General features: G+C 42.5%; 1 protein-coding gene across 1 annotated transcript in view; it reads right to left on the reverse strand.

The window, feature by feature from the left end:
• The window catches only part of CTNNA1 (catenin alpha 1), a 106,446-nt gene extending 81,071 nt beyond the window's left edge, over positions 1–25,375 (reverse strand). The window contains exons 1-6 of the mRNA XM_057415124.1: positions 25,247–25,375; positions 23,130–23,325; positions 16,058–16,224; positions 15,151–15,270; positions 12,930–13,196; positions 9,699–9,902 (exon numbers count right to left, since the gene is read on the reverse strand). Of these exons, the coding sequence (XP_057271107.1) occupies positions 9,699–9,902; positions 12,930–13,196; positions 15,151–15,270; positions 16,058–16,224; positions 23,130–23,325; positions 25,247–25,351 (1,059 nt within the window). The 5' untranslated portion in view covers positions 25,352–25,375. The remainder of the gene's footprint in view (positions 1–9,698; positions 9,903–12,929; positions 13,197–15,150; positions 15,271–16,057; positions 16,225–23,129; positions 23,326–25,246) is intronic.
• Positions 25,376–26,205: the final 830 nt, after the last annotated feature.

Raw genomic sequence — 26,205 nt, forward strand, 5'->3', positions numbered from 1 at the left:
CCTAACTCTTGAAGTCAGTGTTTGCAAACAGCTTTGAGCAGAAGATTTTAACCCTGACAATATACAAGTTGTCTCTGCTCTTTTGCCTCTAACTCCTGTCCCTCCCTCTGAAGGGACATGTCTCTGTGCAGACCAGAAAGAAGCCAACATTTTCTCCTCTATTTCAACAGCTTTCCAAGATACAGCTTGACCCTCATCCTTTCCTCAGACACAAGGAGGATTAAGTCACTCTTCTGCCTCTATTTACATTCAAGAGGGCTGCCACTACTTGGATAAGCCACAAATGTTAATTATTCTGTATTGATTCAGTTGACTTTCTGGGACAAAGTAGGTCTAAAGCTCCAGGACATATTATGAGCATTACAGAACATCAGCTTTCTTATACAGGATAAAACAGGTTAAGCACAGAGCACAGTCCAAATATCAAACAAATATCTAGACTAGAAATGCTGGGTGCCTATCAAGACCTCTACTGCTTGCATCAGGATCTATAAAAAAGGTAAAGAGATGTTGGAAAGCAATATAACAGAGCACAACCGGTTTTGCCTATCACCGGAGGACTGAAGAGGATGCAAGTGGTACCAGACAGTAAGAGGGACACGTGCGAACATGGACAGCGACTGTCCTCATTCTCTCATTTCATTATCTACTGAATCCCATCTTGCAGAAAGATAGGAACTTAATCCAGAGTTTGTATTAGGACAAGGTTTAATAAAAACGGGGAAGTCCAGGACTTGGAAGTATTTTGTTATAATGCAAAAACTGCAGCATTCCAACTTTGTAATAATTCCATCTTCCCTTTCCTCCAACAAGAGGAAATCAAAAGCCCAGTTGTGTGTGTAATACTTCTGCACACTGAGAGCATGATCCTGCTGGAGGCTAAAAGACTGTTTATGCACAGATCAGTAGTCACTGTGCAAACTTGCGTGCTCTGTTCCCTCTATACTCCTCAATTTTGGCTTTAAGAGAGTACTCAAGTACCACCAAATGGTGCTTCATTAGGGGTGACTATAGATTTCATCTTATGCAGGCAGATAAGAGTTCAAATACTTTCCTACAAAACAACAGAATTCAAATTAAGTGACAAAACAGAGTTGTAAAGCAGGATCCATGCGTAGCATTAGCACATATTTATGTAAAATGGTTTACAGCTCAAAAGTAAAATGCTGCTAAATGCCAACTGCTGTACCACAAACAAGTGCGCACACATATCGGATCTTCCTTCCACCAATCTCAGTGATGAAGTTAAGAAGAGTCTGGATTTGTAATATTAGAAGATATTTAAGATGTGCTAACACTGGAGACAGACATATGTCTACAAGAAAGGACAAACAGGTATTTCATCAATACAAGCCTAAAGTGGTGGGGGAGGAAAGGAGGGACTGAGCAGGACGGAAGACTTCACTGCCACACAACGTATCTGCAAGACTCAATTCTCAAGTTTAGAGACAGCATTAGACTTCAATTCTGCTGCACACCCGAATGGAGTAAGCACTGTAAGTGAGGTCAGTAACTTCCCTTCCTTTACATATATTAAGAGTCTATAACAGAAATGCTGAAAATCATGGAAAGACTGCAAGGTTGAGTGCTGCTGTACAAGACAGTTTAGACTAAGCCCCAGCTACTGTCAAATCTATTCAATAGAATAGATTACTAGCAATTTTGCACCAAACAAGCAGCAAAGGCTGAAGGTAGTGGGTGGAGAAGAGCAGTGATTTAAGATTTCAATAGACTGACAAGCTTGCGCTGGAACTTCAGGTGTGAGTGTTGGGCTTTGCTGGGTTTCTTTAAGTAGGCATTAAGGCCATGACACACAACTGGAGGCTCCATCTGCTGCCCTCTCTCCCCTCTGAGGCTGAGCACACTCACGGCAGCAGTTGTTGGGGATCTCTAAACCAGCAACTCCAGATACGCATGAGCTCAGAGGAACTGCTGGGATGATCAGGAGCGATGAAGAGCTTTAATCTCCAAAGCTTACAAGGCAGATAAAGCCTTGCTTGAGCTGGCTTCTGTTTATTTCCATAGGTCCTTGCATTACTACCTAAAAAATAAAAGTTCTCAGCATGTCTTCTGAAAACATACCCCCTGCTAAGTCCGAAAGCTGTTGGGTAAGAAATGTGGAAGCTCTTTTCTTGTGGCTCAAAAATGCCCAGCTGATGCAGTGTGAAATTCCCATCATCTTCAGGAGGCTTCACTCCATGCAAGATAAATTATTTATTCTGTCAGCCTGTAAGCATTAAACTTTAAAACCGTATCACTTCAGAAATATTTTGTTTTTCAAAAGCAGCATCTTTGTCAAACTGATAATGTCTATGGAAATTAGTGCCCAGCATAGCTGTCTTCACTGAACAGCAAAGTCCAGGACAGGAAAATCTAGCCGGGCTTTCAAACCACGTCTGTCACATCAGCATTCAAGCATCTTAAACTGACAAAAACAAAATTAAAAAAGAAAGTGTAGATTATCTCAAGGAGGAATTTTTACCAGCATCTTTATCATAAATAGGGATCAGTCTGCCATTAATTCCCACATATTTCCACAGAAACGGTTGCTTTCATTACAAGGACTATGCAAGAGCCCTTTCAAATAAATAGGTACTTGTTGTAAATAAGTTCTAGAGTCATGTGAAGGTTCACATGCGTTCCTACCCAAGATGGGATCATTGATGAGAATACAAAGCTGTGGATCAACGTTATTAGTAGACACGTTCACAAGGAAGACATCTCCATTCTGTAAAAGACAAGTGTGTCAGGAGTAGAAATACCCTTCACTGGTAGTTCTGAAAACAGAATTGTTTCTCCCAAAAGATACTGAATAGATAAGTTAGGCACTTTCCTAGACACTCATTTTCAGGCATCACAGATGCTCAAAGAAGCTTATGGAAGAAAAACAATAAAGTGCAAAATTAATATAGAGGAAACAGTACTTCTCTGAAGCAGTACATTTGCATAAACATGCTGAACACAGAAACAGAGGGCAAAATCAAGCATATAGCAAGTTATGAGACCACAAAGTTTATACCAGAAGTATTGAGACCTACTTCAGCTATCCCAAGAGTGAAACCGCACTGCCCAGCACATAAAAGTTCCTACTAGGCAGTGTAGTGCAGCAGCCTGGTGTTCAACCACCTCATCTTCAACTGTGCTGTACTACTGCAATTTGCATTAAAGTCTAACATTACAAGAAATACAACTATCACCCCTAAATAGACCCAGCCCTGGTACTCAACCACTCAAGGCCAAACAGCAAATAGAAACTGGAAAAAAGAAAGGAAATCAGTTGAAGTAATGTGTGCCTGGAACGCCTGCTCTGAAACCAGCCCCCAGTGGGTTTTCTCCATTTGCTGCCAAGCACCTCTAATGCAATCCAGACAGTCAAGGACACAGTCAGAATGTTAATATGAAAGCATTAAAATTCCCATTGAAATAGGACCTGTCAAGCTACTTTATGTAACATGATTTATCGTTTCCAAATGTAGTAACAAGGGATTTTATTGTACAAGAGCATGTGGTACACAATGGGGCTCCGCATCCGCATTCCCCACAAGCCAAACTAGAATTTGTGACCAAGTTTATGCTAGTACATATCTGAGTTACTGGTGTGTGCATGAAAGGGCAGCTGTATGCATTAGATATTGATGGAGGACAGAAGAGACTTAAAATGAGAACTCTCTGCTCATCTCTGTGCATGGACACCTCTAATCACTGCTGTGAGTAGCTCTGGAACAGTGCTTATGGAGAAAAGCCCAACTGTCCCCATCCCTCAGGGCACCTGCATCAAGTAATAAAAAATGGGCTGTCAAAAGCTTAAGAAGTTTTTATTTCCAGTCTTGCATGCCAGTGGGATGAATGTTGTCTTCTGTAAGTTCAAAGCAGTCAGAGAAGAGCGGAAACTTCTGGTTAAGTTCCCAGTGGATGGCCTGCCCTTCCTAACCTGCAAACCCCAACTCCAGAACCCTGACCTCAAAACCCACTGTCTCCTACATTTGCCATACTTAACAAAGCAGCTAAAAATCATGCCGAGCTGCCCAAGTTCTGTGCTAATAACACCCATGGAGAGCTACAGCACAGAGCGCATACGTTGTCATGACTTAAAGTTTGTGGATTTTTGTGTGTGCAAACCCATTTTTTTTTTTACCTCTCCATTCTACAGCTTCCCATAAATGCAGAAACATTTCAGGTCTATCAGGCCACTGTTGTTTTCCCATGCATTCGCTTGAAGTAGCTTAACTGCAGTGAAAACTACATGTATAAATTTGAGGCAGAGTTGACTAGTTCAGGACAGACAAGCAGAGATATTGACAGAAATCATACCTCCTTTCTATGCTGGAAGAGGTACTGCACCAGCTGCCAGTGCAAAGACAACATCTGAGTAAACTGGTAGCAATGCCAAAGAAGTACTATGCTTCAGACTTTATCTGGAGCAAACTGCAACTGGTCAATGTCTACCCACAGAAAACTATGGAGTTGGACACCACAGACTGTTTCTGCTGTATTGTGTTACAGTGCTGCACTCAGGATCCTAGCTCTCTTACTAACTCCTTTGTCACTGTGGTACTAATCTGGGACATTATTCAAGCAGATGCTTTGTTCTGCCCTCTTCCCCTGCCTAAGTCTGGTATCAATGTCCAACTAAACTCAAATATGCTTTGATTTTTTTCTTTTGAATTTAGTTAGTCAAACACACACCAAGAATGCTTGGTGGAAACAGATCTGGACCTTGCCATCCATTAGTTACATTACAGCTACGACTGATGTGGTGAATTTACTGCATTCCAGATCCAAGACCTTGGACTACTCTGCTTCTACAGCACTAGTCAGAATCAATTATGATTTTTTTTAGGCCTTCCTACTCTTGCTCTGCCATTCAGCACTAGCAGGAAGAATCAAGCTTATTCCAAGTAATGAAAATCAAATGCATACAGACATTTCTGTTTGCTATTTCAATCCAGGAGGGATCTGCAATGCAAGTTTAAAAAGGAAAACTGTTTTCTGTTGGAACCATGAGAAGTGAGCAAAAGCCATAATGAAAACCAGCTCTCCCGGGGTGAAGGGGAAGATGAGGGGAAGAAGCTAAAGAATCAGATGCTACAATTAACAGATGAACAGCTGGCATTTTTAGGAATGTGGTTTATAAGCCAAGAGGCTGGGTAATAAAATGGCAGATGAAGTTCAGTGGACATAGTAGTAAGTGGTGCACAAGAGAAGGACCATCTCATGTAAGTTTCATGGATACAGACTCCTGCCACTCAGAAGCTAAATCCTGATGACAGCCGTTTCAAGATACCACCTCAGTGCTCAGCAGCTATCAGAGAGCAAACCAAGTGTTAGGCATCCTTAACACAGGACTCAAGAACAAAACCAGAAGGTACCAAGACACTGTGTGAATCCTGAACGGCAGGTGCAGATTTGGTACCCAGATTTCCCAGGGAATCTGAAGATCCAGACAAGGGGCAGGAGGAGATCACAGAATGTACCCACACCAGCATTTTGTCTTGGATCAGAAGCACACTGTTCAAACCCACGTCCCAGTCACTGCCACCACATGCAGTGTGATTCTGTCCTGGGTTCAGCAGTAGCAGTCATTTTTCTCCTTCTTGGTAGCTGGTGCAGTGTAGTGTTTTGACTTTCGGCATGGGAACAGAGCTGATAACAGTGATGCTTTGGTTTGGCCAAGGACTTTGTGAGCCTCATGCTCTGCCAGGGAGGAGGGGAAGCCAGGAGGAAGCAGAGACAGGACACCTGACCCAAGCTAGCCAAAGAGGTATTCCATACCACAGCACGTCATGGCCAGGATGTAACTGGGAGTTAGCCAGAAGGGCTGGGGACTGTGGGGTTGGAGGAGGTATCAGTCAGTGCTTGGTCAGGCTGGGGGGAGCGAGTTATCAGTCAGCTGGTGGTGAGGTGTTGTATTCTCTTCCCTTATTTCCTTTATCATTATTATCATTGGTGGTAGCAGTAGTGATTTGTGTTATACCTTAGTTACTAAACTGTTCTTATCTCAACCTGTGGGAGTTGCATTCTTTTCGATTCTCCTCTCTATCCCTCTGGGAGTAGGGGGAGGGCAAAAAAGGCGGGGGGGGGATAGTGAGTGAACAAGCTGTCTGACTGGGTTTAAACCACGACAGATTCCTATTTCAGAACCTTCTTGGACCACATAAGCTGGATTCTTACTGTATTCTAAACAAGGAGACAGCCGCTACCATAGCAGACACTAACTAGCACCCAGTCCTCAAGACTAGGCTGAAGTCAATGATGCAAACTTCCATGAAACACAGATAAGCACAGGCATTGAGTCCTAACTCACTGCACAAATCCCATCCTCACCTGCCATGCTGTTTGATAATGAGGGAACAACCAAAGCTGAGGAGGCAATGAGTATCTTGTTTACAGCAAGCACCTAATAAAACTAGGATACTTCATTTCTGGAGAAGAAAGATTCTCCATGGTTTGGCTCTGAAGCAATGTCAGTGGTATACAAAAGAGCAGGTGTAACCGCTCAGGGTCTCTTCCTAGGTGAAGTGGAGGAAACATCTAAAATCATAGAATGGTTTGGCCCAACAAGAGCCATTAGGTGCAGTCAGCAATGCTAGCTCTGGAAGTACCTGAGGCACAGACTGCTAGAGCTTGGGTTATACTCTGGGTAAGTAAAACTACAGACTTCCCTTGTTACTGTCCTACTGTAGGATCCACTACTGACTACTATCAAGACACAACATTGGCACTGACGTACAAAATTTAGCCTGACCAAGCTGGACTACTCTTGACAATGGCAAGACAGATGTGCTAAGTGGAAGAGGAAATAAAATGCACCCCAGCCTAAAAAAGGGGGAAACAAGTGCCATAACAAACTACTGAGCAAGCAAAGCTTGTCCTTTTAGGGGCATAATTACAGGCTTCATCCCTGAGAGTCCTGGTTTCGGCTGGGATAGAGTTAATTTTCTCCCTAGTAGCAGTGTTGTGGCTTGGGTTTAGTCTGGGAACAATGCTGATAACACACCAATGGTTTAGCTGTTGCTCAGCAGCACTTATCCTGATCAAGGCCTTTTCAATCTCACGCTTTGCCAGTGAGGAGGGGCACGGGAAGCCAGGAGGAAGCACAGCCAGGAAACCTGACCCAAACTAGCCAAAGAGGTATTCCATACCACAGCACATCATGCCCAGTATAGAAACTGGGGGGAGTTGGCCAGGAGGAGCCGATTGCTGCTCATTCTTAATGACATCACACCAATAAGGGCCAAGAGATCCTACAATTCACTTGATTACTGAAAACTGTTATTCAGATAGGAACTGCTGCTACACATGGTAACCTGCAGACTCACAGGCCCTCGGGGACAAGCCCAAAGAGCCAGTTGAACTATGGCTCCAAACCACTCAACTTTGAGTACAAACTATCCAGGAAACAGCCTCTTTATTGCCAGAGATCTGAAAGAAAACCCAAAAGCCAGAGGAAGTCACTAAAACAGAAGGCATTTAAAACTAAAAGGGAATCTGCCTCAAGACATTCCTGTGCTTCAACCAGCGTATTCCTCACTCAGTCTTCTCTCTGAATTTTTACACTTGGCCAATAAATACCTCTCATTCTAGCACTTGGAGAGGATTTATGATGCACTGCAAGTGCTGTGCAATTAAAAGATTTAATGCCTGATTCATTTCCTTCTTCAAAGGGAGACTGGAGAAAAGCAGAGCAGGAGATGGCTGGGTACCGTATAGCTGTGGGTATATCATACATATACATGATGTGACATTTCCTCTATCACTACTGTAAACCAGCACATCCCCACTCTTCCTGTAGTTGTATCAAACCTATTTCACTGTGTAGATTCCCAACTATTAGTCATTCTTCAGCTTAATCGTTGAGGGGGTTACAGTATGGATTTTTACACACCATCCCACATTTCCACCATAATTTATCAATTGCTTTTTCCACTCCATTTCACTGAATTTCTAATCTCATTTCCCCAACTACACTGTCTACAATCATAACATAGCAGTGACTTTAAAAAATTCAGCATGCTCCACTAATTTCACAATGTGTTAAAAGAGATAACAGAGGGAACACATTCTTTCCATCTCAGTGCGATTACTTCCACTTGCCTATCAGAGGCAACGGTACACAGTTGAGGAGGAGGATAGGAATTTCTGCAGTAAGAAGTCAACACTTTGCAGTTTTACACAGGTATCGACCAACCTGCAATGAGAGAAATGCCACCAACTCCTACGTGCAAGACCGAGCATTTACCTCTTCCACATTTTTAATTAGCATGTGGTGGATGTTTTGCTCTGAATCATGCAGACAGGGCTTCATCCAATCCAGCAGCACATTTGTTTGAGGGATTATTACAGATGCATCATATACTAATAAAACACCCTGCTCTGAAAGGAATTTTAAACGGCACAACGTCACGCTTCCCAGCTGCAGTCTTAAGTTCTATATAATGTCAATGCTGAGCACAAGCTACTTTCACAAGCAATTAAGACAGACTACATGAAGTACCTAACTCAGCCCGCAGGCTATATAAGACTTGGCTTTCAGCTTTGTTCAATTACTTTGCCCTTGTCTTTGGTAAACAGAAACCCTTGTTTTACTTCCTCTCTACCACACACGGCATCTGTTCTCCAAATTGTACCACCCCAGTCCGCACACAGCAGCCCTCAGATCTGTTTTACTCTACGCTGAAGTAGTTTTCATCAAAAGATTTGAAGATAAACTGCACAACACAGCAACGTTCTTCAATAAATTCTACTGTCTAAACCAGGTATCTCTGAGGTAAGTTTCACCTCACGCATGCTCAAAAGCATAAAGAAGACTTCGCCTCATGCCATTAACATTTCTTCAGCCAATTTTACTTGCTACAGTGCTGCAAGTCACGTAGTTCACTGAAGTTGTTGGTATTTCTGCAACTTAATTTCTGAAGTCAACTTAAATACTGTTATAGTATAGACATAGTCTGAATCTTACGATACCCCAACCTCATCTCTCACACAGCAAGAGCTGTTCAGATTAAAACCCACCAGGACGCAAACAAGGCATTGGAGAGAGGAATGTCCAGTATTATATCACGATGCCCTCAAATGCAGAAGCTCATCTGTGTGACATAACACTTACTCCAACCATAGAAACATTCTCAGGTTTCAAACACTGTGTGCACGTAAAATGCCTGAACGCTGGAAAATAACTGCTCAGTCCAATATTTGTACCAAACTGTTCTCAGGAATTCTTGCTAAATATTTAACATCATACATCACCTCTACTGAAACTGAGTTGCAACAGTAATTAACTTGATTCTGAGAATCTATGCCTTTAGCTAAAAAGATGAGGAGGCAATTCAACTTTCCAAGCTCCAGCAGAAATGAAGTGCCACTTTCACATGCCAAGTCACCTTATGTAAACTGAGATGGAAAAACAGACAATTCTACTGAATTTCTATACAAACCAATATTAACAGTCATAAAATAAAAACGGTGCCAAAGGGCTAACACTTCATACTGCTAATAGTTGCTTGGAAGACTAGGGATCCATTTGAAGATAAAGATCATTGATGATTTAAGTATGTCTGAACCTAGATCTTGACAAACCTTTCAGGACTACTGCTCAAATTCTGTTTGGGAACAGAACAAACAAGCTTTGAGCCACACAGCTTTGATTCCATGTTTTAGAGAAGTGCACAACCTATACAAACAGACCAGGAGATACTCACGTTCCCCATGTATTCTGAAAGCAGATCCTGCAAGGCCTGTCGCACTGCATTACACTCCGCAACTATACGTTCCCGTCGGTCATCACGTGTGCAGGATGAATCAGCCATCAGGGCTGCTCCGCTAATGATGCTCTCCAGGCGCTCTTCCAGGGAAGGCCTAAAACGTTCTTCGCTGAAGGTCGATGGATCCACAATAATTTGTTTCTAGGAAAATCAAGAAATATAGGAACTGGTAACCAGACCAAGCAGGAAGTTACTGGTAAGACATCCAAACAACATTTACAGCCCAGCAGGCTTTAAAGACAAAAACCACACAATTTTGGCACTGAGGATGATTTTCATGAGTAGTTTTGTAGAATGACTAAAAGGTTCCCCAGCAGATTACATTGCTAGTCATTTCTTGTGCTGCTTTGACAGCCGAACAAAACTTGGCCACGGGAAGCCTCGTTACATGAATGGCAAAATCAAATGTGCCAGCACAAATAAGGTTCAAAGTACAGAGCTCTTCTTAACTACATGTCACTGCAGACATGCCTTCACTAGTTACATTGTCAGATATAACTATCCGATCACAAACATAAACCCAAGGAAAATAAACATCCAAAATTAGCCCTATATACAGTGCTCTGCTGTCATAGTTGATCAAGATTTTAACCTTTTCAGGTAAATACAACAGTGTTCTCAAACATTTTCAAAGTGAAACATCAACACAAATGTTTCAAACAGCACAGAAAACAATTTCATCATGGCAGGAAACTATCACAGGTTTATCTTGACGGTATTAGTAAGCACGGCTCATACTGAGAGACTTAAGGCTGGAACAGCAGTACTGACATAATCTGCTTTTCAAGGTGCACATACCACCACGCATGGAAGCTCACCAGGAAGCAGCAGTGTGGTATTTATCACCTTGTGAGGACTTGCACAAGATTCATTTCAACAGGTTTGCAACCTAAGGAAAAATTACTTGGCCATTTCAAGCTTGTTTTTTTTTTTTTTTGTGCTACAAGGCTGGGAAGGGGAGGATGTTGCTAATTCTTTATGAAAGAAGCCCCAAAGGTTTTTCCATAGAATCCTAGACTGGTTTGGGTTGCCTCCCTTTAGGCACTGGAGCTGCTCTCAGGTCTCCCCTTCAGGAGCCTTCTCTTGTCCAGGCTGACCCAGCCCAGCTCTCTCAGCCTGGCTCCAGAGCAGAGCTGCTCCAGCCCTCGCAGCATCTCCGTGGCCTCCTCCGGACTCGCTCCAAGAGCTCCACATCCCTCTTGTGCTGTTGCCCCAGAGCTGGATGCAGGACTGCAGGGGGGAGTCTCCCCAAAGCACACTAAGGGGAAGAATCACTATTTTTACATGGGATTTTCACAACCAGTTTGTATGCCAGCAAACTTCAACAGCAACATCACAACTACTACTTCTCTCACCAGCCAGCCCATTTCGTCTCCCTACAGCGTAGCCATGTAGCCTTTGCAGAAGAATTAGAACATAGCATGTGTTGTCCAACACAGTTCCCACTCTTCCTGAAACTTTTAGCTATGTAGATCATACAGCAATAGTACGCTACAACTCCAGAACTGTGCTATAAAAGACAGAGATGACAATTATCTCCTAGTAGCCATTTAATATTTTACCATCACAGTACAAACACTGGAGTTTTTGGAGACATGTGCGCGCAAAGCCTCTTATTACCAGAGTGCAACAATACTCAGAAGTTAGCAGGGAATTAAGCACAGGAATAGTGTCTGCCAAGAACCTGAACACATTTGTTTTGTCAATCTCATATTTCACAGAGTGATATATGGCCATATAGAAGAAAGCGCATTAAACAGTTTGAGGCAGATGAGATAATCCATGAACCTTGCAATAGTCTTCCAGTGCCTAAAGGGGCTGGCAAAAAAGCTGGAGAGGGGCTTTGGACAAGGGCCTGTAGGGACAGGCCAAGGGGAATGGCTTTAACCTGCCAGAGGGGAGACTGAGATGAGCTCTTAGGCAGAAGCTCTTCCCTGGGAGGGTGCTGAGGCGCTGGCACAGGGTGCCCAGAGAAGCTGTGGCTGCCCAACCTCTGGCAGTGTTCAAGGCCAGGTTGGACACAGGGGCTTGGAGCAAGCTGCTCTAGTGGAAGGTGTCCCTGCCCGTGGCAGGCGTTGGAGCTGGATGAGCTTTAAGATCCTTTCACACCCAGACCATTCTATGTTTCTATGATTCAATTCTATGTAATGAAGTCAGTCCTTAAAATTGTTGCTCTTACAGGACCTGCTTTCCCCTCTCACAGGCACTGCTCAGGTGCTAACCTGAGGCATGCTCTTTAAAGCTCATATAGCTGAACATACAACTGCTGGAATTCAAGAAAAGCAGAATTAAAACTGAAATTATCATCACAAAGATCAAGACAACCCTGACATCCCCATGTTACCCAAGGGATCACATAGAAGGCTTCACACTGGGCACAGGGAGAACTCAAATAGTACTTTGTCCTAGTAAAAGAAATATGGCAGAGGAAATAACAGAGGGCAGGAACAGGAGTGGTACAAGCGAAAAGGTGAGCCATATCTGGCAAAAGCCAAAAGTATTAAACATCTTTTGAGTGATGGCTTTGCAATATCAAATAAAGTTTTAGAGGCAAGTTACTGCCAAGGTGTTTGAAATTCAGAGGCTGAATCAGTGGCAGACACAGAACACTGGCTTCAAAAGGAAAGCGTTCTCAGTAAAAATGCATGGCTATCCTCAGTAACTCACGGAATGCAAGATAAAGAACATGACAGATCAGTACAACACATCACTGAAATGACTCCATTCCCAACCATATTAAACTTCCCACTTCATGTTCTTCTCAATAGGTAGCTTGGGAAGTTTCAAATACATTATTCACCTTTAATAAATCATTTCTGTCACGCAGAAGAATACATTACATAAATATATTATGAAATAATCAATTTCAAATAAACTAAGGGCTTACATCTAATGCAGCAGTAGGCTAACTGCTGCTTCAGAGTTAGTTTAACTTGACAGCCTTCAATCACTAAGAACCACATATATAACTTTCTATATTCCATCAATCCTAGTTTGGAAAAAGGCTTTTTAAAAAATAAGAGCCTACTTTACTGAGACTTGCTGTAGTTCAGTAGAAAACGATTTCTCAGGCAATAGAAATAAAAGGAAGCTGTTGCTAGTAAATCAGGTGAATGGAGAGATGGAGTTACTTTTTTTTTTTTACATCATAAAGGGTTTAAAACTTACATCAAAATTGTTGAGAGCATAAGCCAGCTCTCCACCTCCACCCTGCTGCTGGGCAGCATCATCTGATGCAGTGGCTTGGGCTGCATTGGAGATGCCTGTGACCGCCTGCTGAAGCTGTTTGTAGATCAAGTCCCTGTTAGCTTTGTAAGCAGCTACATCTGGGTGCTGCAGACAGGCCTGGGACGCTGTGTAAAGAATGGGAACGTTCTTCTGCAGGATTCCTCTGGCTGCTGCCATCTGATCACGGTGACCCACATCTTTCAATTCCTATCAGGAAAATTAAAGGGAAAAAAAAAAAAGTATGAGAACATTCACATTTAACATCCACACACTGTCTCCCCACATCCTCAAAAGACAGGCAGGTTCTTTGCTTAGTACCCTCAAATCTAACTACCTTCTGACTGGGTATCCCTATTCTTAAGGGCTCAACTAATTTCAAAAACCAACAGTTTCATAAAGACAAAACCCAAAGTGGGCCCTTCCCAACTCCACAATTCAAAATCTGAGGTTGGGTTTTTGCTCCTTTACACCTCTGAGGACCAGCATTTTGAAAGCTGGTAACACCTGTAAAGCAGGATACAAGTTCAAGCCCATGTTTTCTCCCCACTTCTTCCAGTTTGCATGACATCTAAAGAATCACAAAGAAACCTAAATCCTCAAAACAGAGCAACTTAAGTTTTTAGGTAATTTAAGAACCAAACAAATTTTTAACTATCAAATGAACAAGAGGCTTCTCCTGCAGTCTTGACTTGCACATAAGCAGCAAGACAATCTTTAATTTAAACTCAAAGACTCACAAACAGAATGTTTTCTTTAATCACACCTAGAAGATGGAGTTTACTCTCCTCAAGAGACCTGGGTACTTCATTTTAGAAGAACAAGTATATCATCTCATTCAACTTCTTGTTCATCTCCAATGAGATGAAATTAATCCAGTGACTGTAATTACCTCTAATTTAAGATCAGTGAGCAAGTCCAGACCAAACACTCACTGCTGCAATCCTCTAAAGCACCATTACCTCCACTTCGGAACAGAAGCACTATGATTAGATAAAGCTTCCGAGTCCAGCATGAGCAGTAAGTTTATAAAGGGAAGAATGAACAGGGGTTTTAGCAGCATCATAATTTTACCTCTTAAATCTAACGAAGAGGTGATGAAAAAGAGGACTGTCTTACTGAGAAAAGGAAAAATAATCTGACAGCTCTTCAGAATGAATGGGTAACATGTGACCTCTACAAGATACACACCAGGCAGGGAGGGCACTGCAAGCAGGCTTACAGATTTAATACAACCACTTCCCACAGTGTGGAACGATCCATCACAGAGCAATTTAAGAACATTTATTGCATTGCCATCCCAATCCTACTCGCATTTTCCACAATCAGATTTCAGATACGTAACCAACTGGCCATCCATTTCAGACTGTACCCAGTTTATTTGCAGATGAATCTGTGCAAAAATCCCCCAAGCAGTGTCAGAGGTGCATAAGCAGTTTTGGTTTGCACATATCGGCAGAGCAAACAAACAAACGTTCTACAAGAATTATGCTGTTTGTGATAAATGGACTGCCCACATCTCTGCTTGCTTTTGAGAACTTACCTACACAAGAATGAGTCACAACAGTGCTGTTGAACAAAACAAATTTTACATGCCATTTAAGGTTAAGCACAAGTTATCCAAACACAGAACACACAACACATGATTTTAAAATCCCTTCTCAAATGGGTGTTTCAGTGCAAGACTAACCAGCACCAGCACTCACCCTCCTCTTGGAAAGACATGTAATTCTGTGCTCAGCCATCACTTTTGCTCCCTGTTTAAATGGACATGTTCAGTCCATCTGTGCAAACCACAAAGACAGCATGGTCCAGTAGTGACTGCACAAGGCACTGAGCCACACCTCTGTTCTTTCCTTACCCACCCCTGCACTGCTTCAAAATGGGAAGTGTAAGTCTTGGGAAGCAGCATCTTATTAAGGCACTACAGCATTAGCATAAACAAATGCTACTAGAACAAATTCCATCAGAAGCAGTACACTACAGCTGAACAGACCTTCTGCTTACCAGGCAAGCTGAAACTCCTTAAACACAGCAAAGTACAACACAAAATACTCAGCAAGTATCAGCAGCAATGGGTACTGTCCAAGAGCAGCAAGGCTGCCTTACGTTCTGATTCTGAAAAAGAAATAACATCCAGAAGAAAGAGCTGCCATCACTATACCTGTTGTCTTTTGGCTGCCATTATGTTAAGCCTGTCCACCTCTGGTTTGAGGGCTTTGTACTGGATACCCAAATCCTGCTCTGTGCCAGCATTTCTTAGTTTCAAGATACCTTCTTCCACCTAAAAGAAAATATATTCATATATTTTTCCAAGTAATACAGTCCGAAGGTCAGGAATTAGTTCAGAATGTACTTCATAGCAGACAGAAAGCCATCTTCCCCTGCCCCTTTTAATTTTCAGAGAGGGAGATACTTCAAAGCCTGATAGCACTGAAGGCTTAGCTTCTACTTCAGAGCCACCACCTACTTGGTTACCAGAAGCAGCCAAGTACATGCATTTGAGAGAATATGAAGGAGCCCAGGGCCCTCACAGAGCTGTGGCAGTGGCCATCGAAGGGCATGAGGAACATGCCCTTCAAAGCACTGCCACCCAAGCAGGCCCAGTATCAGATCTCATTTCATTGCAAATTCTGAACAAACCACCCACCCAGCCTCTTGCTTGTGGGAAGATTTCCTCAAATATTTCAGATTCGTTTCATTTAGTCTACTGAAGCTACTCATCCCTACTAGCTCCAAGGGAGTACTGGTTATAAGAAAGCCGAATTGTTGCTCTAAGATGGAAAGTGCTGCTTATCCCCTGCAGTTGCAGACCATAGTGCTAAAAGTTCAGAATAAAGTACAACACAATGTCAAAAGCTACTGACAATGAGAGTAAAAACAAGTGACAAACATCCACTGCACACGTTTGGCTCAGAGGAAAAACCCTAAAAACCTCCCTGCTCCAGAAGTGACCCATTGACAGTGCACACACCGGGGTCAGCACGCATCATGAAACAAAGCCACTTGACAGAGCACGCCTGGCATACCCAGCGTGGCAAAGTGGATCACAGCAGAAGAACTACACTTACTACTTTCAGTTGAACAAGCAGCTTGTAGACATCTGCCATGTCAGCCAGAATCAGCAGGCGGGTGACGGCGGAGAGGAGGGCGCGCGCCGCCCGCACCATGTTCCCGCGTTTGACAGAGGAGCAGGGGTCATCAGCAAACTCCCCCGAAGCGCTCTTCATCAGGTCACCTGTGCAAGGGGAGGAGAAGGTCTCCCTTCAGAAACACTGTGTGATGTGAGGGGCTGGAATGCTTGCCCAGGAATCCTTACAAGTCTTGAAACAAAAAGCAGTTACTTAAATACAGCCAGCAGTTAAGATCGCATGTAGCTACCTCTAAGTATGGCTACTACACGGTATCAGAAAGAGGGGCTTGTGCAAGGAGGAAGGGTTGGGAAATAACATTTTGGTCCTTATTTCAGACTGTAAAGGTGTTTTAACGTGCCAGAATCCTCTGGAGCGGCAAATCCAGCCATGCCTTTGCTATTACATGTAGGACTGCAGCTCTTTCACAAACTACAATGCTCTCAAAGCTTACACAAAAGCTCCAAGTTGTGTGCATGTAGGAGTTAAGCAGAAAGCAGCAGAAAGTACTGTAACCACCCAAGGAAACGCCGCAGCTCATGGGACTGTAAACAACTCGGAGCAATGACCTGGCTGGATGCGCCCTGGGTTTGCATTCAAAGCAAGGCACCGCTGAGTAAAACGCTTCAGCGTTTCATAGCCCGTGGCTCTGCATCTGGTGCAGGAAGAAAGAATTTGGGTTTCAGATGGTAACAATGCAATTGGTTAATGATAAAAAGCAAAGGCCATTTTACACAACTACAGAAATTCCTCCAGAAGGCATTCGGAAAGCATAAAAGTAATGTCTGCATATAGTCAGGAGTAAATTTTGGCTTTCTCCCCCTCCTTTCTAGGGCAGCACTTTGCTTCCAATACCACGGTTCCTACACAGCAGCAAGTTTTGGAATCCACATTATTATTCTTGGATCTCTCTGCATTTCAGAAACATTTGGTAAACAGCTAGGATTTAGTTTAGAAAATGCTAGGTACCCAAGGCCAAAGATTTGTGGGCAGCTGGAAATGACCTGAAAGCAGGTGAACTGTGCTAGAATCTACTGCTGTGTCAGGGGCTTCCCAAGCCTGTATGAAAAAGCATCCATATGGCCAACCACCACAACAGAAATAGCATGTCTCAGAGAAGACAAGAACCCTAAGTAGTCCTTCACAAGTGAAAGCTGACAGTGCCACCCATAGAGCCCACTAAACAAAATGGGGTTTGATTTGCAGCAAAATCTCAAGATGAGCAGTGGCATCATCCTGCTCACAGCCTGCAGCCAGTACAGCACATCCCCAGTATGGGAAGTGCTTCAATTTTAATGACTTTTTATTTTGAATCTACTATTTTAACTACTCAACAATACCTGCAACTGGAGAGCCTGGGGTTAACCATGCACATACTTACCATCAACAATTAATCTCTTGCCCTGCAAGAGTTTCTAGCAGCCCAAAGGCTCTCCACCTTCGCAGCTAAATACAGCCCAAACACAGCTGCCAGCCTGCCCAAGCAACTACACCATGATACTCAATTTTGTTCACATGCTCCCTCCTATGTAACACCCTTCCATCATCTTAAATAATACGAAGGGTGGCATATAACATTTTCAGATAAAAAATATGCTACTTCAGTACTGTGACAGATGAAAAGAGCTTCTGTCCAACCACATTCCAGCTATGACTATCAATCCAAAGCTATCCCTTACCCAACTTGGAGGAACACAACTCTATTTTAACAAGTGTTGAGAGCCTCAGATTTCCAGATGGGTGAAAGACGACACGTCTCCAATGCTGAAAAACTGCAACCAGCCATGAGATTCTAAACCCCCTACACAGCTGACATGACCCTTTCTTTATTCGTTCTGGAAGAGGATAATAATAGTGAAACTTATGTCACGGCCACAGTATGAAATCTATTAACAATGTCAGGATTTAAGAATATGTGCCAGAACCAAAATTCACTATAAATATTTTCTCCCTGATTTACTCCTATGTCAAATTCCCCACATTTCCAACTCCCAAAAGAGAAGAATGTTATTTTCATTTATTTCCTATTTAAAACAACTTAGGGAGGTGGCCACCCGCTTCCTCCAAATCTCAGAAATTGCCAACAAGGTTAAACCCCAAAATTATCCCCTACCCATCTCTGAAATTGCAACCCTACAAGCCAGTCCTGAAATAAAATGCTATTCCTTTTTATTTTAAGGACAGCCTTGCAAAGATTGAGTGAGTTTCAAACAGCTTGTCAGGGTGTCAAAAAGATAACCAGCTTCCCAGAATTAAAGGAAGATTATATTTAAAGTTGTTGCATATATATTTTTTCCTGCAAATTAAAAGAAAGCTTGTTTCAGGCTGCTTTTACAACAAAAAAAGCAACATGGGGCAGTTATTTTAGCTAGAATCAAAGGGAACTCTGCCCTAAGTGTAAGCGCATACTTACTGCATTAAGTGCACACATTAGCAGTTCAAACTGGATCAACCACCATCTTCTCATTGTTAAATGTGAACCAGAGGTAAAATGCAAGTTTGAAAGCAGGATTTCAAGAGTTAAAAGAAAACAGACTGCAGAAAAGTCAGACTATGAGACCCTGATTATACAGCCGGTACAAATTCTTATATGAGGAATCTGTTTTTCCAATATAACCTTGGATTTCCACTAGATATTATAAGGGAAAGATGATAAAACAGAGTTGAGAAAAGAAGAGGCAATGATAGCCACTCTATGATCTTGTCAATAAAGCACTAAGAATTCAATTAAATCTCATGGAACAAAGCCCATTTCAGAAATAGTAAGATTTTAGTCCATGAAAAGAAAATTACCATTTTCTAGTCTCATTCCCACCATGCCCACAGGGTCTGACAGCACTTTCAGGCAGCACTATTAATCCTCCTCAGCAGCACAGTACACACTGACCATGTCAGAGAGGGCTTGCTTTGTACCAACCCTAACAGGGGTAGGGTTGTAGCAGGGAAGACAGGCAGGGCAAGGCCTAGGACACCCACAGGCACCGATGCTTTTCTTCCCAAGCCAGAACTTTGTGTCCTCACACAGAACAAATCATACAATCACAGAATGGTTTGGGTTGGAAGGGGCCTTAAAGCTCATCCAGTTCCAACCTTTTGCACAGACAAGGACACCTTCCACCAGACCAGGTTGCTCCAAGCCCCATGCAACCTGGCCTTGAATGCTGCCACAGATGGGGCAGCCACAGCTTCTCCAGGCACCCTGTGTCAGTGGCATCACTTTGATGTGATCCATCACTTGTACCCTTCAGCACCTACCAGTTCAAAGCCCATCTCCAGGCTGCTTTGCTGGTAGCATTAGAAATACAATTCCATCATCAGGACGCAGTTCTACCTGCTACTCCCCACCAAACAAAGGCAAGCATGAAATTAAGAGTTTCAAGACCCTACTATTCTGGACACTGAAGTGCTATCTTACCACTAATACCACCTTCAATGTCCATCACGTGTCACAATAAGCTGCTGTTGCTTTCTACAATAAAGGGCAAGCCCAGCAACTCCTTTTGCTGTATCAACATTGGAGATGATACTTATGGCAAAAAAAGGGTTGTGAATTTCTTATTCTTGTCTTCAATTAAATCCATATACTTCCTACAACACTCCTACAGTTTGCCAAGAGCTTTCTCAGAGCTCCCTTAGCTTATGGCTTTTCAAAGATCTCAAGCCTTTGACTAGAGAATTATTTCTGATACAAGTGGTACACTCCTAAGACATTTTTCTTGCAGGAAAACAACTCAGAACTCTTTGCTCCCTTCCATGAAATCAAGCTTGATGGTTACAACAGAATTCAGTCTTTAAGGTCAAGTTACTCTGCAATTGGCCTCCCCCTGTTCCTTGGAACTCTTTAAGCCATGCATCTTGTGTGAAGGACAGTTGAAAGCACATTTTATGGTTTCAGAATTTGCCTCACTGCTCAATTCTGGAGAAAGCTTCCTTCAAACACAGGGTGCAAAGACACCACACTGCATCAGGAGGTTCACTCCCCCACATCTGCAACTGTGAAACATGATCAAAGTCCACAGGATTCACAAGAGCATTCAGACATTCTCTTATTGCAAACCCTAAGCACAGGCTTAAGCTTTTTAATTTTAAGCTGTAATTTTTGGTCTTTCATGTAAAATTACCATAGGCAGAAACACAATAGTAAGAGCATTGCTAATAGCCTGGATCCTTGCACTAGCACGCAGATAAAACTACAGGCACCGGTACTGCAGGAAAACAGGAACAGCCTGGTCAGCCTGACCTGAAACAAATCTCCCTCTTGACCCCAGAGTTTGCAAACTGTCTTGGTGCCAATCACCTGGGTAAGAAACTGGTTCAGTCCCAAAATGCCTTCCAACAGCACCAGAAGAGCCAACCATTTCAATGTACAGTGAACTTCATGCTTCATAACAAAGTAAAACCCTACAAAGAACTTTCAACAGGGAAAGTAAGACTGGGCAAGACCAATATTGCCCCTTTTACCGCCTAACAAAATTCCAATGGCAGAAATTAATGCAACAAACACCATTAGGATGCTGAAATCCAAAACATTCCCACCAGACTTCTTCCCAGTGCTATGTCTCCTCTATAACCACAGCAGGATCTAATCTGAAAAACATTTTGGTTTTTGTCTCTACTATTCTGTTCAAAACTGTAAGGAGTTTCACTACTTTAAAAGAAGTCAGAAGTCCAAATCTTTAAAGGGCCAGGAACCTTACTACAGGATATTTTATGAACTTGTTTAATATTTAAAGCAAGTTGTAATTTATTCTTCCACTGTAAAAAAATCAAGACAACTTTGAAGATCCACTTACACTGATTTAGTATGTAGCAGTGCTATTATTCATTCTAAATAACTCTTTTCCCTTCTTTGTTTTTACCCCCAACAAATGGGAGTTTAGGAACAAGTGTACTCACTGAAGTCGTGCACCCTCTCCATCATCCTCCTGCTAGGCTAAAAAAAAACCACTTTAATTTCCTCTGATGGGACAAGTTATCTATTGTCCTAATCATCTTCATAACCCCTGCCTGCATTCATTCATCTTTTTTTATTATGGTAACTAAACTGCTCCCTGGTCTAAATAGAGGCATTATTAATTCTATTCTCCTGTCTTCTGCTGAAGATAAATGGTGCTGTACATCTACAATCCCACTGCTGCTGTCAGACACACAGATGCTGCCAGTTCACCATCACCCTGCTGATGACCATGACACCCAGGTTCTTTCCTCTGCTTTTGCCTCCATGGCAAAAGGAGGATAATGACACCAAAACCCACAAGTTTTGCTAAGCACGTACACAGGCTTTGCACTACACTTCCCTCATGCCTGCCATTCATGGATTCAAGTGGTCTACCACAATCCTGGAAGCTCTTCTGAAGTGCACAGACTATATACAAACACATACCTTGAGATTCTGTAGCTCTTTGCTTTTATTAGCATAGGAGAGCTGCAATCCTCCTCTGGGCATTGGAGGTAGTCAGAATTCCCTCTGTTGTATCTCATTTTTCATCATTTGCTTCTAATTTCCTCAAAGGTTGGCTTGCTTTTCAATTTCCTCACGTAAGAGCTGCTATGCTAAACCTGACCAGACACTAGCGCCATGACAGGGCACAGCCCTGGTAGTACTGCCCCAGCAGCCCACACCCCACAACCAATTGTGGCACCAGTTTTGTTCAGGCAACCCTTCAAGTATAATCCTCATGCACCCAGCTTCAGAAAGCAGGTCTGGCTATCCTCTCTATGCACGAGATCTCATGCAAACTGCAAACAGTACAAAGGGAGGAAAAAGTAAAATGACATTAAGGTGGAAGGTTATTCCACTCCAGCACCACTCAGTTATGAACTCCATCCCCCTGTCACAAGCTCAACAGAGCAGGGAGGTTTGAGACTACATGTAGACTGATGGCAAAGAAGGGGTCAAAAAGCAAGTGAAAGGGTCATCTTGGAGGTTTTTGTATAAGTCTCCCCTTTCTACCAGCTTCTCACTGTAAATGCAACTACAAACTCAGCTAACAGAACTTCTCAATCCTGAGGGCTGAGTACAGCTCCCTCACTTACTACTATTACAAGAGTCATTTGAAGGAGCTCATCTGAGCTCTGACTCAATTCTGAGCAGCCAGCAAACACCAGGAATTAAAGGCTTTAAGACAAAGCTTTCGTTTCTTTGGTGTTGGTGGCTGTTGTTCAATTAAGCCAACTCAATTAGCCCCTTATACTGCGGCCCTCTTATGCTGATCTTTCCTTGGTCTGTCAACCAGGCTCATCCAGAACTTAGAACCATTTTCAAGTAATACTTCATCCCTCTGCAGCTTCAGCTATGAACAAGTAATTAATGCTAATGAGCTTTCCTTTTCTTGCAGCAGCAGCCGTCACCATTAATACCAGTTGACTGAGTTTCACTGAAGCATAGAAAAAGCTCATGCCTGGAAGAATGATAGATGATTTATGAGCAACAATATTTACTAGTGTGTATTTTAAAGTAAGCCGGCTCCATCGGCTTTTCTTGCAGGTCTTCTCCAAGAAAGTAAAAAAGAAAATTATAAAAATCAACACTAGATGATGTGGGGGAGGAAGCTGGAATATTTAGTCAAGGTCCTTGCGTTCTGTTTGTTGCTGTTTGCATTTTGCATATTGGAGACACCAGGCTCTGTCAAGTCAACACTCAGCTCTTCCTCCTACAATGCTGTTTGTATGCATGCAAATATTGAAGAAGCTATTGATATATTTGAGATGTAGTTCCAGAACATTTGCAGAAATGGGGGGGGGGGAGGAAGTTTACTTTTTAGCCTAAACTGAGTTTTAAACGCTCTTCAAAGAATCAGCCTTTCTGCTTCTTTTCTCAATCTCTACCTGGGACACCCAATTTTCCAGTTCATATTACTCCTCAAGGAAGACAGCAAGACAAGCCAAGAATCTACATAAGCAGAGAGGTACAGAGTCATCAGAACAGCAAAAGGGAAACAAGAAATCAGAGTAAGTTCTACTTGCTCTGAAAATCCACAGCTTTACAAGGTACCAGACACATAACTCTTACCTTGCTTACGAACATCTTCCACAGCCGCTACTAGCTCCTCTTTAAGGAACTGGCTCTCTTTTGCAATTTTATCTCCTTTCTCCAGGAAATTCTCTGTTGCTTGTTCAACCGAAGCAGCCAGAACATGGGCCTTTTTAGAACGCCCTCGCTTTTTATTAGAGGGGCCCTTGTTGCTGGTGTTAACAAGTGTTGTTACCTAAAGACACAGATGGAAGGGGAAAAACAAAATCAAAAAGAACAAATTGGAAGTTCATCAATTTGACAGCAAGGCCACATGTATTTTTACCTGCAGTACTGCCAGCTCCAAAGGTTAAACCCAAACAAGCATTTCCGCATTACCATGCTCCTTTACTCCTCAGATGAGCACTATAAATTCAGCTAAACTGCCTACAGATTTTTCTTTACAGCAGCAGACCCAAAAACTCGATTTGAAGGATTGAGAGCTATTTGTATTTTTGACCAACAGCAATCTCACCAACAGGCCAGAGCTATTTGGCACCACATAAAGAGAGAATAAGCTGGGATAATTAGTTTGGGATAGCTATCCAGGTGAAAAAAAAAAGACCCCAAACAAGGTTGAAGCCATTATCTACAGAAATCTAGCACCACAGTATCCTTCCAGTTCAAAACAACAGCCAATGGACAAAATGCAGAGTGAAGGACTTCCTAGAGCTCATTACTTCCCTAAAACAACCAAAATGGAACTCTCCCAGTCCTCCTGCAAATATTATTTCCAAGTTCTATGTCTGAACATAGACTGAAACACTGCTAGGAGCTGATCTCCAGTGGCCAGATGACCACCAGGTACTCCCTTAGCTCTCTTAGGGATAAGGATCCATCCTCTTCAGGCTGATGTCACAAAATCCATGCGCACTTTTCCACTTGCATCCCCCCCCCCCCCCCTTTTGTGTTGAATCTAGGAAAAATGCATTCAAAGGTACTTCAGAGGGACATTAAATTACAACACTAATAATATAGCCCACGGACTGCTGACATAAAGGTCCTCAGAGCTGAATCCATCTTCTCAGGAGGGTGATTCAGAGAGGGAAAGCCATCAGCTGGGAATATCACTGTCAGTTAACGTGGAGCATTTGTACTGGGTAGTCTCAGCTCACCATGTAATACAGATAAAGAACAAGTTACACCAAAGCAATTTACTCTGTCTTCTCTTTTGCCAGTCACATCATTCTCAAAATTTGGGACTGCCTGTTGTGCTACTTGAGGAATAAGTCCCAGACACTGAATATGGACAAAGAGGTCCTATAAACACGTTTGCTTAGTTAACTTTGTGAAACTGGGACAATTTCTCTTAAGGAAAGACTTCACCAATACTCAGGCTAGAAAGCTATGTAGTAGATCACCCGACAGCACATCTCAGTATCTAGAGGGAGCAAAGGGCAGGTATAGACAGCAGCCTGGTGATTAAAGAGATGTTAACACTGGAAGCAGAAGTCGATGGCTGCAGTCTGTGCTCAGCAGGAGTTGTGTCCAGTTCATTGTCAGTTTAAAACTTTCATATTTCAGGAAAACAATGCTAAAAAAGATGAGTTAACCATCTCCAGTGCACCTTCTCTTTGAGGCCTCCAAGAAAATCCCTTCCAAGAACCTTCACAGCTTACATTTACAAGACTTACTCTAGCTTCCCCTCATTCCTCAGTGCATGTCACTCAACATTATACACCATGCAGAAATAAGCTTTTATTCACAAAACCAGCATAACATGTAGGCAGAAATTTAAAGAAAGCATATCTTTTACAAGATATACTGAAACTGTAACAAAGGCTTATAAGGTCTCCCCTGAGCCTTCCCTTCTCCAGGCTGAACAAGCCTAGCTTTTTAAAGACTCAACAAATAAACAGCGCAGCACACCACCCAAAACACAGATTAGTCACTAACATGCATTTCTGCACTCCGAATCAAAATATCATGTCTTATTGGGTGGTGAAGCAGCACAGTCTTTCTACACTTGCCCAGTAAACCCATCACAATAAAACTGTACAAAAATTACTTGTATGCTTTTCTCCACCTTTAGATTTGTAGTGGGTTTACTTCAAGAATTTACATTTTGAGCGTTACTTAACAAAAATAATACAGGTTTTGCCCCTTTTTTTTCCTACCTGAGTAACAAGAGGCTCAAGTAGTCTTTCAACTGCCAGTGTTCTTATCTCCAAGCTTTTGGGGTCCCATTTGAAGTTAACGTTGCCTGCAGTAACAGCAGTCATTTCTAGGAAAAGAAGACAGCTACATGAATACAACTTTATTATTATTAATACTGCTGCAAAGTATTTTAAAATGAGTTGAAGTGGAGGCTATTAAACACACAATACATCCATTTGATGTAAATTAAGGTTATACTGTCTCGGGAAATACCAGGTTTGGTTCAGCTGGCAATAGTTTAAAAAGCTGCCTGGTATGACAATATACAGACATAACCATGTCTTGTTTAGAAAATAAAAACAAGACCAAGTAAAAATTCACCAAAACCTATTGAGAAGCCACAATATTTTATCAGAGCAATGATGAGATGGGCAATGACAAGACAGTCTGCTCCTCAGTGGTCCCCAACCAACAGGAAAGGGCCTCACAGGTACCAGGGGCACATTACCCATGCAGCTGGAGGCTAAGGAAGCAATCCCTTCCAAATTCCTGCTGCCTCTCTCCAAGAGAGCTGTCTTGTGGCCTCAGTCCAGCTGCGATATGCAGCCCAAGGTCTTGGGGGAGCAGAAGGGAACACCTCAACTTCAACAGTACCATTAAGCTGCTACTGTTCTCAGCTCCACCATCAAGCACTGCCCCAAATGCTTTGTCAAGCCAGGAGCCAGGTTCTAACTTAATTCACTCCTCCTACATCCAATTCACCTTTGGAAGTACAAAGATAAAATCATGAATATAAGCCTTATAAAGCCAGAAAATCCAGTTGGTTCATATTTAGCAGCTCACGTATCTATTACACTTCCCCTTAACATTTACATAGGAGGAAAAAGCAAATTTGCATGAAGAGATCTGTTAAAAGCTGTCACTGAGCTGTTCCTGCCCGTTACAGTTTTATATCAACATCCCAATGGAACAGCAAATA

Source organism: Pezoporus wallicus, unplaced genomic scaffold (genome assembly GCF_028554395.1).
Source record: "Pezoporus wallicus isolate ANWC-B61680 ecotype Strahan unplaced genomic scaffold, APGP_CSIRO_Pwel_v1 contig_4161, whole genome shotgun sequence".
Classification (NCBI taxonomy): Eukaryota; Metazoa; Chordata; class Aves; order Psittaciformes; family Psittacidae; genus Pezoporus; species Pezoporus wallicus.